Here is a 17,339-nt window from a genome sequence, read left to right as displayed (position 1 = left end):
TGCACATGGTGTCCAGCCAGTCCATTGGCTTCAGGTTGAAATGGTGAACTTTTAGATACTACAATCAAATTATTGGTGCAAAAATCATTAAATTCCAATGAACAAAATGGTGGCCCATTATCACTGTTTATTTCAATCGGCAGAACCCAAAAAGCAAGATCAAGTTTGTCATTCACATGACTAGCTGTGGTCTTGCTCATGTGAAAAACTTTCACCCATTTACTTTCTATAGCTATCAACACGCCACAGATAGGTGACATGATTTAGAAAGAAAAAATCTATGTGAATTCTTTCCCTAGGATGCTGTATCACTTTCCAGGGAACAGTTTCAGCCAAAAGAGGCTGAAATTGGATCGAATACAGGGAGAACATTGATTGACAAATTGTTCAATATCCTTATTGATATCTGGCCAAAACACTATAGACCAAGGCTTCAATTTCATCCGCACTATACCTGGATTTCCCTCATGTAACTGTGCAAGCATTCTAGATCTTAGCACAGTTGAAACTATGACCTTATCAGCAAACATGACATGTACATTCTTCTTCCACAGATAAGTCAAACCTAATATCAAAATAACGTTTAAGGTTAGTAGCAGGGCATTTCTCTGGCCAATCTTTGATGACCAGGGACTTAAGTTGACTAAGCAATGGATCCTTGTCAGTTTCTTTAATTAAGGTTTCACTGCTAAGTGGTAAGATAGGCAATTCATCTGTAAAACAACAGACATATTTGGCAAAGTGGTCTCAGAGGGTTTGCAACAGGCTTGATTGTACTTCCAAAGAGCATATAATTTTATTTTAACCATTTTCAGTGGTATTTTTTCTGGTTCCAGAGCCATACTCTGAAGAAGAAAATTGACTTATTTTCTCAGAAAAGAAAGAGCTGAGATTTAATCACAGCTTCAAATAATAATAATAATAATAATAGTTTTATTGGACATTAAACAAATTAGAATTTGCAATAGTCTTCGTCATACACATAGGAAATATCAATACACAAAATACATATGGCAAAATCGATTGGATTATGCATCAAGAAAGGACATTACAATTTCACTTTCGAAAAATTCATTAATGGAGTAAAAGGCTTTTTTCAATAGCCAGTCATGAATAACTTTTTTGAACTTTGTCACACTTACAACTTTAGCTTCTGGGGGCAATCTGTTAAAAAAACGAATTTTTAGTACATCAAATGAATTGCTGTTTTTGTTTAACCTACAATAGGGAACATCTAGGGTGTCGCTATTCCTTGTATAATGATTGTGGAAATTAGACCTTTTTTCCAAAGAGCCCAGATTATCTTTGACATTGCACAGGGATTTATATATATACAAGCCGTACAGAGTCATAATCCCAAGCTTGGAGAAGATAGGCTTGCAGTGATCCCTTGGTTGAGAAAAGGATATTATCCTTACTGCCTTCTTTTGCATTTTAAATAAATTATTGGCAGATGGTGAATGGCCCCAAAGTTCAATACCATAATTAATATGGCAATGAAACAAAGCAAAGTATATATTTGTAAGGTACTCTTTAGGTATCAAGTATACAAGTTTACATAGCATATAAACTGCCTTGGACAATTTACTAAGAGTGCCTACCGTATGTGGCTCCCAAGTCAGTTTTTGGTCGAGTTCAAATCCTAATAATTTAATGGTGGTCTGGGGATTATCAGAAGTGCTCAAAGAGAAGACGAGTGACTGGGTTTTATCATTGTTCAGAACCAGACCGTTCGCAGAAAACCAGTTTGAGGCTTCAGTAAAAAACAAGTTAGTCGTAGTGCTTGTATTAGTCAGGTGATTAGACTTGTGAATAAAAGTAGTGTCGTCTGCATAGAGTATGGACTTGCATGAGACGTTACGGGGTAAGTCATTGATTATAATAAGGAATAGAAGAGGCCCAAGGACTGAGCCTTGAGGAACTCCATAATTTAAATTCTGGGGTGAAGAAAGGTTATTATTGATGAAAACACACTGGGATCGATTGGTGAGATAGGATTCGAAGAGTTGTAGTTCAAGATTATTGAAACCATAATAATGAAGTTTTTGAAGAAGAATCGGCTGAGAAACGCAGTCAAATGCTTTAGATAGGTCGCAGGCAGTTAGAGAAATGGAGGATTTACTTGAAAAAGCATTTAGAATTTCATCAATGGCAGACTTAACAGCTGAGGTGGTGGAAAACCCTTTGCGAAATCCAAATTGCGATGGAGAAAATAAGTTGTTAACTTCAAAGTGTTCGTATACCCGAATCTTAATGGCCTTTTCGAAAATTTTTCCAAAAACTGGTATTATAGAGATTGGCCTATAGTTAGAAGGTAAGGTTTTATCACCTTTTTTATAAATAGGTATTGTTTTAGAAATTTTCAAAGCATTAGGAAATATGCCTGATTGAAAACATGAGTTCAGGATTAAAGCCAGCGGTTCATCAATAGTATTTGCCAGATGTTTGATTAAATTTACTGATATTCCATAAACATCCGTGCACTTTGAACATTTTAAATTTTTGATGATTTGACGAATCTCATATTCTGTAACCCACTTCCATTTGAAGGGGGATGTGATTGTTTGAGAATTATGGAGAAGAGGCAAGGCCAGGTTTGGACCCAGATCAAGATTTGACACGAGGTCGGCTATTGAGTTGATGTAATAGTTATTCATATCATCAGATGTAAAAGGTAAGTCAGAGGACCCTCCTGAATGACCAATTTCCTTGTTTATGACCTGCCAGGCTGCCTTATTACGGTTGGATGCATTACTTATAAGGTCAGAGTTAAAACTACGTTTTGACTGAAGTATTTGGTTATTGTAAAACAATTTATGCTGTCGCCATACAGTTCTATCTTCAACATTGCCTGTACGAATATACTTTTGACGCAGCTGAATTACTTGCGACCTTATTTCTGAGAGCTCAGGAGTAAACCAGTTTAAGGATCGCTTGGAATTATTAGTTTTTTTCACGAGTTTCTTGGGGAAGCACTGTTGGAAAAATAGCAAAAAAGTTTCAAAGAAGCAGGCAAAGTTATCGTTACCGTTGGCAAAGGTGAGCAGTGAATGCCAAGAAACATTTGCAAGGAGTGAAATTAATTCACAAATCCCTTCAGGGGTAATTGGACGGCTGAAGGTATGGGTAATTCTACCAGTAGTACTATGTTTGCACTTTTTGATTGAAAATTGAAATTTTAGTGATAGATGATCAGATAAACCAAGGTCAGTTACTAGGACAGAGTACTGATCTGTATTGAGGCCAGTAATGATGTTGTCCAGACAGGAGTTAAGTCTGGTTGGTTCAGTATTTGCACAATGTAAATTAAAAGACCCTATTAAAGAAGTGAACGCAGCAGAAGTACTAGAAGAACGGCGTATGTCCACATTAAAGTCACCACATAAAACAATTTCTAGACCAAGCTTAGACAACCAGGTGAGACTCTGCTCCAGTTGATTGCAGAATATATTAAAGTCGCCTGATGGAGATCGGTACACACATAGAACAATTACATTTAACTCTTTTATGGTCACAGCACACATTTCACTATGGATTTCAGTGGAGAACTGATTAACATCTAGTTTCTTAAACAGTAAGTTTTTCTTCACATAAATGATAGTCCCACCATTTTTTCCAGCAGATCTAGAATATGACGATGCTATAGTGTAGTTTTCAATGTTGAACAGAGCAATTTCTTCACTACATAACCAATGCTCTGTGAGTAGTTCGCCAAGGGCTCAGCCAGGGCTCTGTGAATAGTTCGCCAAGGGCTCAGCCATAGTATAGTAAATAGAAATACTTTTTCTCCAGTGATCACACTTACACACAAGTAGGTATTGGATTTGTTGTAGTACTTATAATAGGCATAAAATCAGTAAAATAAAAAGAAAATACCGTATAAGCGTGTGTAAGAGGCGCACCCCTATTTTGAGCATCGAAGCTATGGCTATGAAGAAAAAAATTTTGCAGCATTTTTTTTATACTATCGCGCGGTGTTGCAGACGTATGCCTGGAATTTCGACAGTTATCGAAATTTCCTCATTTAATACTAATTGAAAAAGGAAATTTTGATAACTGCGGTGGTAATAGCGGCATAAGAGGGAGTAGAAAGAGTTCCGATCCTCTCTTCGCATACGCCGTTGCTCTACGATGCTTGTCTTACTCACGAACAATTTTATTTAAATGCTCTCGCAGGAGTATTGCAATAGAATTGCAGCCGTGGAAATTTTTAAGGCAAAACACAACAGGCACATAGCATGAACCTTCCCAAGAGATTGGACAACAATCGGGGCAATCTGAGCGCCGTAGGATAATAACCTCGTCGTAGATTTAACGGAGCCACACTCGGCCCTCCATCAGCCAATGCCTCTGCCGTTTTTTTTTCCTTTCTGAGACCCCACAGGAAAATAGGAAAATAACAAGTTACAGGGGAACAATGGAAACGTGTTTCATCCCTACCCCATCTCACTAACTGACCTTGATCGATCTCCCAGTTTCTGGAGGCCAAATGTTAGGTGAGTCATCTACTGAGCCCAAAGATATCTCGATAGCTTTCAATAATTGTATGACACGCACGAGGTTCAAAAAAAGAAAGAGATCTAACGCGACGCATATCTGATAGAATTTAAGTTTTTAAGCTGTATTTTTTTGACACAAAGATTTATAGTTACAACAAGGCTACTAATATTCAAAATAGTCCAAACAGCACACTTTCGGAAGAAACAAGCGTAGCATGAGCGCATTCAAACAAGACGAGACGGACTGGTTACTTCAGGCAACGCAAACTGCGTATATCACATTTCTGTGCCTTCGCCCCTTCGCTTTGAAGGCAACAACGTCACATGCAAGATCGGACGTGTTCGTCCCTTGCTCCTTCGCTCATAGCCTCGTAGCTTGAAATACGGAAGGGAGGGAGCGCGCTCCTTCCCCTCGACCTCTCCTTCCGCGCTCTTCACTATAAGCATTTCTGATTTCTTCTGTCCACCATTTAGTCCAACAATGAACACACTCATTCGAATTTTTTAAAGCGCAGGTTTCGACACCAATATAATTTTCAGTTGCAAAAATTCTCATATAAGCGTCTGAAGATGATTTTTGAAAAATCACGTGCTCAGCGTAATGTAAATTGCTCGGCAAGACAGATCTTGACTACTAACCAGGTATGTCCTTCAAAACTATGCGTTTCTCTACGTTTGATAAGCGATTACTATATGCAGTATAAATGCTGCGGGATGCCCACTCGTGGCAGTAAATTTAGCGCGCGCTCCGGAGTGAATCACCCCGCGCGATCTTCCATGTTCACCTCTGGGGTACCGACGTGACGGCGCGATGCTTACAAGAAAAGCAAACGGGAGCATTTTAAAAATACGTCACTAAGGGAGAAACTCCCCTGCCTGCCGCTTGTTTTTGACCTAGGGTTTCAGATGACTGACTCACGCTGAAAACCAAGGTCACTCAGTTCCTCTTGGACTTGTGACCGGTAAAGGGGAGGGGGGAAGATAAGAAGTTTGTGTAAAAGGCGCACCCTCATTTTCGGCTGCAATTTCTGGGAAAAAAGGTGCGCCTCTTACACGCGCTTATACGGTAGTCGCGATATGCATACATAAGGATGTTGTTTGCAGAATAGGGTAGTTTCCTTCATCAAAGAAAACGAAAGGCATTGATTGCGATTTGTTACCCACCATTAGTGTATTCATAATATACAAATTATTTGGTTTTAGAAATACCGGTTTAGATGAATGGCAAGGGCCAATTTTATCCTCATTTGAAAAAGGTCAGATTGTCGCCCATGCGATGCCACTCCACGTCACAGGGACCTAGTTTCTACACGAGAGGATAGGAGTTTTACATCGTCTGAGGTTACCAATGCATGCATGAGGCACAGAGCTCAGGGAAACATGTCGTAATAATCACCTATTAAAACTGGCTAAGGTCGGAAAGTTTTCTTCATTTGATAAGGTATTAATAATCCTCATTTAAGCCAAGCGCTACCAGCTAGCATGGTACTCAGCTACCTGCTAGCATCCTCCGTTACTACTTACCTGTTCCTCCTCCGTTCATACTTACCTGTCGCGTTTTTTTGCACTTGAAAATTTTCACTTTTCAATTAATTGCGAAAAATAGATATCGTTATATAAAAATCTAAAAGCGTTAAATATGTACTCCAGGAGTAATAATCTTTCGATTTAGGCAATAAAAAAGTAATAGGAAACCACCCTATTACGTTAAACACTTCCAGTTATGTTGACGTTCTCAAAATATTCATTTAATGAATGGTAGCACTGTTCTAATAACAATTGTTTTAGATTCCTTGCGAATATAGATGAGGTTTTTGATGATTGAATGTAGTTTGGTAACAGATTATAAATCTTCGTGACCATTGCTAGAGGGCCATTGCAAGAGGTTCTTGTTTTTTGGTGCTTCACAATGAGGTTTTTTTCATTCCTCGTATCATGAGAATATATGTCTAAGTTGACTGGCACCAGGTGAAGGTCGTTATTGGTAAGGACAGATTTTATATCTATAAGTACCTGGGATTGTTAGTATTTTGATCTTTACCAGTAGCGGTTGACTCAGGGCTCTCATTGGTTTACTAAGCATGCATGTATTAGCTTTTTCTGGTTCAGAAAGATTTTTTTATAGTAATATCACTCACAAACACCAGGAAATTCTCTTCAAAGGTAAGCTGCCCGATCCATAATAAATTGCTACAAATGATCCAAGAGCGTCGTAGAATAAAGAAGCTTTTACATGAATTTGGTTGGGAATTGCTAGAGTCTTGGAGGGTAAGTGCTCTGCCTAGATTGTTTGAGCTACCAAGAATAAGTATCTGTCGAAGAAACAAGGGAGGGCATCATTTTAGTTCTTTTTATTTTCAGGTACAACAGAAAGGATAAAATTAGAGATAAGTAATGGTGAACAAGTTAGTGTAGGAATTTGTTTTTCCCCTGAACAATAAATGCCTCTAATAATTGTTGATACTTAATAGTAGTATTTTTATTCAATGTTAAACACAATTCAGCGTAATAGTCTTCATCAAAGAAAGCTCGTGCATGTACTACCCCGGCGATGATAATGGTGTATAATTATCATATTGTTTTACTCCATAAGTAGGTGACCTTGAATGAGAAATGCTGATTTTTGAAAAATATGAACCGTTTATTTTTGAGGTGGATGCCGTGACTGGAGTGGCCCGCACCTATGATGAGATTCGTGAGTACAGCTTGAAACTGGCTGAGGGCATGAGATATGGAAGGCCTGAAACGAACAGATTCCACCTGGCTGCTGGTGATGGCGTGGGCATATGCTCTGAGAATTCAATCGACTTCATAATTCCTGTACTGTCTACCCTTTACCTGGGAGGATGTGTTGCACCTGTTAACCCTGTCTACACCAAAAGTATGTATGGTAATGTAGTGATGAAGTTTTCTATTAATGCACCCTGAAATATCAATTTCCTTTTAAAGAAGAAGCTCCTACGCTGGCTTTTTCCAAAATTGTGCTGTTGGACTATTTTGAAATTTAGTAGCCTTGTTTTAACTATAAATCTTTGTGTCAATCAATTAGAGCTTAAAAAACTTAAATGCTGTCAGATAAACGTTGCGTTAGGTCTCATTCTTTTTAGAACCTCGTGCGTGTCATACAATTGCTGAAAGATATTGAGATTTCTTTGAGCTCAGTAGGTGATTCACCTAGCATTTGGCCTCCAGAAACTAGGAGAATTGAACCTGGTTGACAGGAAAAGGTCAATTGGTGAGATGGGGTAGGGATGAAACACGTTTCCATTGTTCCCCTGTAACTTGATATTTTCCTGTGGGTTCTCGGAAAGGAAAAAAAATGGCAGAGGCATTGGCTGATGGAGGGCCGAGTGTGGTTCCGTTATATCTATGACATGATTATTATCCTACGGCGCTGAGGTTGCTCCGATTGTTGTCCAATCTCTTGGGAAGGTTCATGCTATGTGCCTGTCGTGTTTTGCCTTAAAATTTTCCACGGCTGCAATTCTATTGCAATACTCTTGCGAGAGCATTTAAACAAAATTGTTCGTGAGGAGGACAAGCATCATAGAACAACAGCATGTGCGAAGAGAGGATCGGAACTCTTTCTTCATAGCTTCGATGCTCAAAATAGGGGTGCGCCTCTTACATGTGTGCACCTCTTACACACACTTTTACGGTAATAAACAGATTATCCCATAATAGCAGTTTCTATTTAGCATAAATCTATTAATCACCGGGCGGTGTGGGGATGCTTTCACAAAATGCTTCAAGTAAACCTACCTTATTGGGTAGAATACTTTGATAAATGAATGTTAGCATTAATGCTTATACAGTCATAGCCTAGGGTAGACACGGCAAGAGAAAAAATGGGGTTTTATAATGGTTTATCCCGCTTGAATAGGCAACTCACGTCTCTAAGTGACTTCCAGATTCAATCTCATTGGTGGATAACCACCATTGTTTTCTCATTGATCTCACGTTTTCCCACGTAGCGAGCGAGGAGCCAATTTACATACTATTAACCCAATGTAGGCATTTTCATTGTGTCATTAATTTCTCCCTCATTAATGTATCTAAACTCTTGTCCCTCTTGTTTTATAGATGAACTAGTGCATACATTGAGTATATCCAAGCCTAAGGTGGTTTTTGCCTCCAAGTTGACTCTGAAGAATGTTCTGGAGGCGGCCTCGGTTTTGGAATTTGTCAAAATGGTTGTGGTGATGGATGAAATACGGAGCGGTCGATTGGAGAATGATGCGTCTAGCCTCTCATCTGACCGTGTGCTCGTGAGGAGCATGAGCGACCTGCTTCACCCTGAGGAGCCCTTTGTCCCGTCCATCCCATTGGAGAGGGACCTCCCCAAGGTGAACCCCTCAGAGGACGTGGCCTTCATCCTGTGCTCCAGTGGCACCACTGGCCTCCCCAAAGGAGTCATGCTCACGCATCTCAATATTACTGTCTGCATTGAACAACTTGAGTAAGTACATATGGTCAGGGATGCCGACTTACAAAAAATATTGGGGGGGCCCAAACCGGGGATATTTCCCCTGGAAATTTTATAAGTAGTGAGTTTTAAGTTTTTTAAGCATTTTAGAAGAGTCACATGATCAACATTAGAACACTGAGAACTCTAATTTCGATATCTGGACACTCCGGGGAAAATCGACAAGCCTGGCACTTTTTTCCTCACACCCTTAACGAATTATTGAGGGGGCCCTCAAGCCCCATGGATGGCACCACTGCATATGGTAGAGCAAACCAAACTGAATCCAGTCACACACAAAAATGTATCAGGTGAAACTTACTTAATGTTGGTACAAAATAAAATAGTGGTGGTAACTTTCCACAAAACATATTTATAAAACTTAGGTTGTGTTTTTTAATGAAAGTGTAATGACTATGTGAATGAGAATCTCAGGTGGAAATTTGGGAAGAATGCTCTCGATGCCTCAATAATTAACGTTAATAATGCATCATGATGCCAAGGTAATGATAGCATGTTGGAGAAATACATAAGTTTCTTTTCAGAGTCCCTAAAAGTTATGGATCAGATTGTATGACTGAAAATAATATCCTTTTCATTTAATGTCTCGCTTAAAGTGACGGTACTTCTCTTGTATATTTAATTTCTTGACATAATGTTTACAATGCCTCTTGTGAGAATGCAAAAAATGTGAAAAAAAGCCATTTTAGTTACTTTAAATGTGGATAATATATATATATATTAGTGATGGGTCGGTTCGATTCTTTGATTCCTTGATTCTTGACCAAGAACTGGAATCGAAAATGAGTGCTTGCGAAGGTGAAAAATCGATCCGATTCCAGTAGTACTTCAAACCACAAATTTATATATGACTGCGTTTCCAACAGTCATTTGAATTTCCGCGCCATGTAATCGTAATAACAAAACATATCTTCTATGGATGTGCAAGTACTCAAAAATTCAAGTCAAGTCGAGTAGTTGGTACTCGACTCGAGCGTTTCGAGTAGCATTACAAATGTCGAGTCGAGCAGTTAAGGTTGCAGAGCTTTCGAGGTAATTAGGTCCAGCAATCTGCCGACAGGAAGGGCTATCATGAAACTCATGTAATAATACAGTTTTTAAAGCAGATATGTCATTCTAATGCCTTGACCGGGTAGTTTCAGCTTGCCGAATACACTATAGTTGTCGACATGGGCGCCGAATACCTTTACGCCAGCCGCGGTGGCAGATCGTCTTCCGACCCGGCGCACACTGGTCCGAAATCGGAAAAAGCTGGAATAAAGTCCAAAATGACCTTTTTTGGGGATAGAGACTTGAAACTTAGCATAAATACTCATAAATCATTACCAGATATAGATTTATATGTCATTTTACATAAATACGACCCTTTAGTGAGATACAGTGGCCCAAACATGACCAATTTTTCAATGCCATGCGAGATATCGTTTTTCCTCAAAAAATCTTCGAATTTATCCAGGTGGTGTTGCGTTGGTATGAGTTTTATGGAATAAAAAATGCATTATTCCTTTGACCTGGTGCTTTGCCTATACTTTCAGTGACTTTTGAAGATTTTGGCTCGCATCTGTCTGGTTTTACAATGCATAATGGCTGACCCGTTTTTCATGTGAAATTTGACATAAAGTAGACATATTTCGTTTACAAAAAATATAACTCGGAAAATTTGAACCACATAATAAAGTAGAGATTTCTGAAGAGTACTAACAAGGGGAGACCACGTACCTTGCTCCGCCTTTTTCAATGCCGTATTTTTTATGGCCTTCGGAATGGTGAACACATCCCTGAACTAGTAGTGGTTCCGTTGAATGGGCCTTAGTTTGGCTGTAATTAATTAATTTTCATGCGGTACTTTTCACAACCCGCATATAGTTTCACGATATCGCTCTCGCCTTCAGAAGGGTCAGGTGGGGTAGTGGTTAGCGTTCATGGCTACCACCCGGGGGGCCAGGGTTCAAGTCTCCGTGATGGCTTTATATTTTCTTGTCTTCATTGTGATCACACGGCGTCAACTTTTTCATTAATTTTAATTGCGACAAGCATAGACATAAGACTATTTTTTTATCACCATTATGACGTTTAGGTATTTAAGCAGTGTCATTTTCAACGCGGAGAAGTGATGGCTCCACTTTCTACCTAAAAACATAACGAAAGATTAACGGGGGGCTAAAGCAGTGGCTTTTTTTGGAAGAAATGACATTTGTTGGTGCATACCTTGATATTATATTGGAAGGGCTACGGAAGATTTTGAGAAGCGGCGAGCACAAGACACATTTGGTGTAATTGTTGCTTTTAACCCTCTAGCGGGCGCGACTGTTATTTCTTCACAACCGGGCGAATGGCGTACTTTTCCCATGTTATGTGCATATATGATAATACTCGATTTTTGTTAAAATTAATCTTTATTTGTAGAAATTAGTATAATCTTGTACATTTATAGGTGATACAGATATATAGGTACAGAGGTGGTATACGGCCGGTCGCCCGGCGTAATGAATACGCCACGTGTGACGGGTTCCTCTTGCTGATCTAAAAAAAATTAGCTACAATACCTCGAACATTGAAAACTCGCAATATAGACAGTCAAAGTACATTGTAGGAATACACGAGACCATTCTAGCCCAGAATGTACGTACGATGTTGAAATCCTTGGCTTTCGAAGATTGACGTATTTTATACGCCAGCACGTCCGGTCCAGGGTCATAAACTTTTATTTCATCCTATTTATTAATGAAAATTATATTTCGGAATGGTTCTTTTAGCACATAGGTACTGTGTAAGTAAACTCCCTTTGGAGTAAAGTGAATTACAAGTGTTCGAGAGATATGGCATTTTATATTCGTTTTGTGTTCTTATTAATTATGTCTGTACGCATGTTGTTGGTCGCCGCGAGCCTATAATGCCATGTGCTCTTGCAAGAGTGGTTTCCATTTTTAATGTGGAAGTTGATCAGTATAAGCAATGAAGAAATTAACAATTTGGCGCACACCAACCCTTGCTTGTGTAGTCGTCGTATCTCCGTGTTTGAAATGACACTGCTTAAATACCTAAACGTCATTATGGTAATAAAAAATAGTCTTATGTCTATGCTTGTCGCAATTAAAATTAATGAAAAAGTTGACGACGTGTGATCACAATGAAGACAAGAAAATATAAAGCCATCACGGAGACTTGAACCCTGGCCCCCCGGGTGGTAGCCATAAACGCTAACCACTACCCCACCAGACCCTTCTGAGGACGGGTGCGATATCATGAAACCATATGGGGGTTGTGAAAAGTACCGCATGAAAATTAATTAATTACAGCCAAACTAAGGCCCATTCAACGGAACCACTACTAGTTCAGGGATGTGTTCACCATTCCGAAGGCCATAAAAAATACGGCATTGAAAAAGGCGGAGCAAGGTACGTGGTCTCCCCTTGTAAGTAGAAATCTTGGAAAAAAAGTTTGCTACGACGGAAATAAGAGCGATTTTTCAATCGCGCATCAAGGCTGAGCTGCACGCCGTGGAACTCTGAGGTTCAGTAACTGAGGCCGATTTTTCAAGTTTAAAAAAACTTAAGTCTTGAAAATCGTCATTTAAAGCATGGATAATCGTCTTCATTGACTTAAAACACTAAACTGAGGATATTAAAAAGGATTATTTATAGATCAACTTGACCATTTAGCGCATTACTTGAGTGAAAATACTAAGGATTAGATATTTTTTGGAACCACCCCACACATAAGTAATATGGCTCAAATATTGAAGTAAAGTGAAGAGATTAAGTTGACATGCTTGAGAGAGAGAAAAATAAAATGTTTCTGCGAAATGCAACAACCGATACCCTTTCCACCTTCGCCGAGGTGAGTTGCGTGGTAGGGGGAGTTTTCACATCACAAGGCTCATTTAGCCTTTTTTATTACTGCGTCCGTCCGATGTGATATTCATTTGTAGCGTTTAGTTTCTTTCTTGAACTTAAAAAAACGAGTTTTTAAGGTTGATTAAATGACGTGAGAATATAGAATTTTTTTGGCTGTACAAAACTAAAGCTTAGTTCTATAATTCGTTTGCTTTGTCCTCTTGAATTCCATGAAGATTTAAGATCCATAAAAATCGTTGATAATTTAATAAAAATTCCAACGTTTTCGAAATCTTGCAATTTTGATAGGAAAGTACTTGCCCAGTCACACAAGTGTGTAGTAAAAGGCAATTTTCTGCAGGCAGTAATACTGTAACATGGAGATATCAAAACCTGCTGGCTGAGCATGTAGAATAATTGGTTTTTCTGCTTGAGAATTTGAAAGGGCCAAATATTTCATGATTTATATTCATAGTATGTAATCTTTATTATTCGCGATTCCAGCCCGGAAGACGCCAACTACCGGCGAAAAATGTAAGCAGCGCGATGGTGATGGAGTGGACTGTTTACGTGTAATTCATATGCCGAATATAGGCTGCGAAGTGCCTTATAGTACTCCCTGACGCCTATTGGCTTCTTTCCTTACAATCATCCCTCTTTAATAGATCTTTCGCTAATTGTTTCGCATTTCTGTGATACCTCCAAAACTGTATATTTTATGTAACTCTTAATTGTAACGTAACTGAATTTTCTGTTCTCACAACTCAGCCTCTCACGTATTCGAACTTCGCTTGCAGTCATTTCCATTATTTCTTCTCGGAAATGAACTGTAATAACCTCTTAATAAGTCTCAGTATTCATAGTTTAATTCCTTTCATTCCATCTTCTTTATTTTACTGTCGTCGTACATTTCATTTGTATCCTATATTTCATTCAAGAGGAAAATGATCGGCAAGGTGACTGTCTCTCGGCGTCATGGACGCGTTTTTTGGTGGAAATTCTTCCTCAAGAAATATTATTTAGGGAGAATGTGTCCTCAAAGCTAGGCTTAGGTATAGTTCCTGTTGGCGCTAAGGTGAAGAGAGAGGATCGCGATCCAAAACACATTCATTGTATTTTGATATCCTAATGGGAGACATGGTACAGTGAGTTAAGTTGAAACAGTTCATTAGATTAATAAATTTTCTTACTTGATAACATTCTTCGTTTGAGAACTCAGTGTCAACTTCACCTCATAAAATCAAAGATTCTTTATAGTTTTCAGCACTTAATCAAGCAGGATCATTAAATTATCTACATTAAGGTTAATAAACAGTTCTGTCAAGTTAATGATGATAGCATTCCATCCACTATCAAAGCGATGAGTACTTCTGCCTCAATATTTCTTTGTCCCTCAGATCCTGCCGAGGTTGAAGATGTCATAAAATCTCTCGCTAATAAATGGTCTGTCGGAAGTGATGGGGTACCTATGCCTATTATTAAGCTAGCTGCTAAAATTATTTCTACCCCTCTATCGGATATCTTCAATTTATCAATCTGCAATGGTCATTTTCCGACAAATTTAAAATTTTCTGTGTTATGCCCAATTCATAAAAAGGGATCTTTGAGTGACTCAAATACAGTAAACTCTTGATTTTACGAAGTCAGTGGGACCGGAAAATTGGCACTTCGTAAAATCGAGTTTCGTAAATTCAAACCTTTTTCATAAGTCACGAAAAAAATGTTCGCTTTTGTTTCTTCCGCCGTTTTTTGTCTTTAGTGGTCTTATTTAAACGTTTTCGGTGGTTATTCTCGTTATAATTCATAGAAAAGGCTTTTTTCTATCGATTAATGATGTGAAAAATCGTTAAATAATTATACCACCATAAAATTCCCATTTCTTGTTCATACTTCAACATCAGCGATCGCTAAAGAAATTCCCGACCAGTTTAGAAAACGTAATCAAATAATGAATTGCAATGTTTATTATAAGAATTTACAGTAATAAATTTGTGGTTAGGAGCCAATAGCTACTATTAAGTATGCAAAAGATAGATATTTGTTTCTGACACCCACTGAATTTTAGCGGCAGCCGGCCTAACCGCCATTTATGTCGCCCTCTATCGCTCAGTGACGAGAAAAAAAGAAAAACAAGGGTCTTAGCCCGTTTCCAAAATAACCTTCGTAAGTTAATATTTCGAGTTACTTCGTATTTTCAGCAGAATGTGCTCTATTTTCACTGAGATTCAATTACGATCATAAATAACGTAGGATGTGATTATCTTCTGGCGAATATTTGAAGTAAATTCTGTTTGAGTTCTCCGTCCGACTACTGTGTTCCATCATCTTCGCAGACGTTGCCATAAAAGACTTAATTCTTCATCAGGACTGTATTCTTCATACCGGGTGTGAGGTGATCTGTTCATGTAGTATGTTTCTCTCCTTTTATGCCGACAGGAGCAAGGTTCCAACCGAAAAACGACAGGAGAAACATCTTACAGTATCGGAGAAATATAGATAGAAACGTTATTATCCACATTGATTGTTTTCCTACAAGAGACGTTTTATCATTTCTCAACGTGGTTAAGTATTGGTTCACTAGCGTGAATTCCCAAAAAATGACACGCAAAAACCTGTACCGTCACCTCATTTAGTTTTCGTGTTCCTTTCTCCGCCGTATTGAAAGTTATGTAAAGGATCATTGACATAGAGAAAAGATTTTCTTAGTTTTAGCACTAAAAAATAGTCGCGCCATAATCGTAAATAAATATAGTGTGGAAAGAGCAAAGAAAATAATTTCAATTGAAAAGTCAGCTGAGAAGAAGAGAGACAATTATAAGCGCGGTACCATTTTCCCGATAGTGGAAGATACTTCTTCCGCCTCTCTCCGGTGAATAACTTCCCCCCGTTGCAGGTAAAGATGAACCATGCCCTTCTCCACAATCGGGGAAAGTTCCCAGTGGGTGGGGTGAGTGAGGTGGGGTAAGAGTGGGATGGGAATTGCCTGAGGGAAGAAGTGTGGTCATCACAAGGACTAGTGAAGGGGGCAGGACAAAGAAGGGTGGGGAAATGGCCTTCAGCTCTGCCTCAGTCTACTTTTGGGGGCCGTATTTTTTTGCGACGCACACAAGCTCAGTCACCTTAGGGAGGGAGTGAATGGGAAATGCTGGGGAAGGAGGGGTTTGGGATGCGTAAGGTGGGTGTCAGTAAGATCAGCCAAAGGCGGCAGGAGGGAAGGGACAAAGGCTTTTGAAAGACAGAACCCCAGCATGGGAGAACGGGGAAGCGCGTGAGAAGAAAGTTCATGGTTAGACTTGGAAGTGCGTCTTCATTACGAAAAGCCTGAAATATAAATTGGCGGTAAATAGAGCCTAATACTTTAGATATTTAAGTTGTTCATTCACAAAGGCCAATATATACACGAAAAGATATTATGGCGCGGATTGCATGTATCAACGTCCATTTCGGGATGTTATTAATTTCTGTTCCCATTTATAAAAGTAGCAAATAGATTTGAAAGAATGATAATCATGAATAAAAATATCTAAATCGATATCCAAACGCACATGAGCAAAATAGATGAATGTATACATACCGATCCATCGCAAGTAATACCGCTCAAGCTTCTTCCGGTACAGGACTTCAAAATCTTGGATAATGCCTTGGTCCAAGGGCTGGGACTTGCTAGTCGAGTTCGGGGGTAAAAAGAGGACTCGAACAGTAGCCAATTTTAGATCTCCCACGTATTTATGAACGGTGGCATTATCCATTATTAAAACAATTTTGCTGTTCTCTCCAGCAATTTTTCTCTGTAGACGTATAACCGTTTGCTGGAAAATTTCTCGGGTCATCCAGCTGTTTTTATTTGCATGGTAAAAAAACATGTTTTAAGCACCGTGGCCTTTCAAATTTCCCAATGACAACGGGCTTATTTTGTCCGTGCCCGTTTGGTTGACGCACAGCCCCACAGTAACACGCACTTTACTCTTTTTCCCCCCATGGCACCTTTGCCCTTTGAAACCCAGGGTTGCGTCAGGTAATGCATTAAAAAATAGCCCAGTTTCAGGGGCCAGCGAGGGTGAGCTCGTCGAGGAAAGGGTCCCGGATTAGGGACCCTTCGAAGTGCTTCGGCGAAAAGTAGTCAAGTAGTCTTCGAAGTACGTTCACAGCAGTGCAAAGGGTTAATTAGGGGTGTACGAAATACTCCGCGCGACCTTCCTGGCATGTTAAACTACGAATTATTGTCGATGCTATGTTTACGAACAGGCACGTAAATAGGGGCATAATGTCAGCCGCGATATTTTAACTGAACTCCTACTCCCCCTAAATTCCCACAGTGAGGTTTTTGGCGACCCATTTCTCTCCAAAGTTGCATTATCATTTACGATTTCGCACTTTTGATGGACCACAGTTGGAAGCGCTGATTTTTTAGCTACTTACGCTGGCGTAACTAGTTTTGTTGACAAATTTTTCGCCGTAGTTCGTATAAACGAATGCCATTTGTTCCTAGGGACCGAGCCGAGGTTCGTAAATTCAAAA

At 39.2% G+C, this 17,339-nt stretch overlaps 1 protein-coding gene across 3 annotated transcripts in view; it reads left to right on the top strand.

Annotated features, from left to right (window-relative positions):
• Positions 1-17,339, top strand: part of LOC124168318 (luciferin 4-monooxygenase-like) — a 97,910-nt gene that overhangs the window by 3,197 nt on the left and 77,374 nt on the right. For all 3 annotated transcript variants that reach the window (XM_046546488.1, XM_046546487.1, XM_046546486.1), the window contains exons 2-3: positions 7,152-7,380; positions 8,583-8,958. In XM_046546488.1, coding sequence (XP_046402444.1) covers positions 7,152-7,380; positions 8,583-8,958 — 605 coding nt within the window. The remainder of the gene's footprint in view (positions 1-7,151; positions 7,381-8,582; positions 8,959-17,339) is intronic.

Source organism: Ischnura elegans, chromosome 11 (assembly GCF_921293095.1).
Source record: "Ischnura elegans chromosome 11, ioIscEleg1.1, whole genome shotgun sequence".
Classification (NCBI taxonomy): domain Eukaryota; kingdom Metazoa; phylum Arthropoda; class Insecta; order Odonata; family Coenagrionidae; genus Ischnura; species Ischnura elegans.
This window is presented reverse-complemented; position numbering and strand designations above follow the sequence as displayed.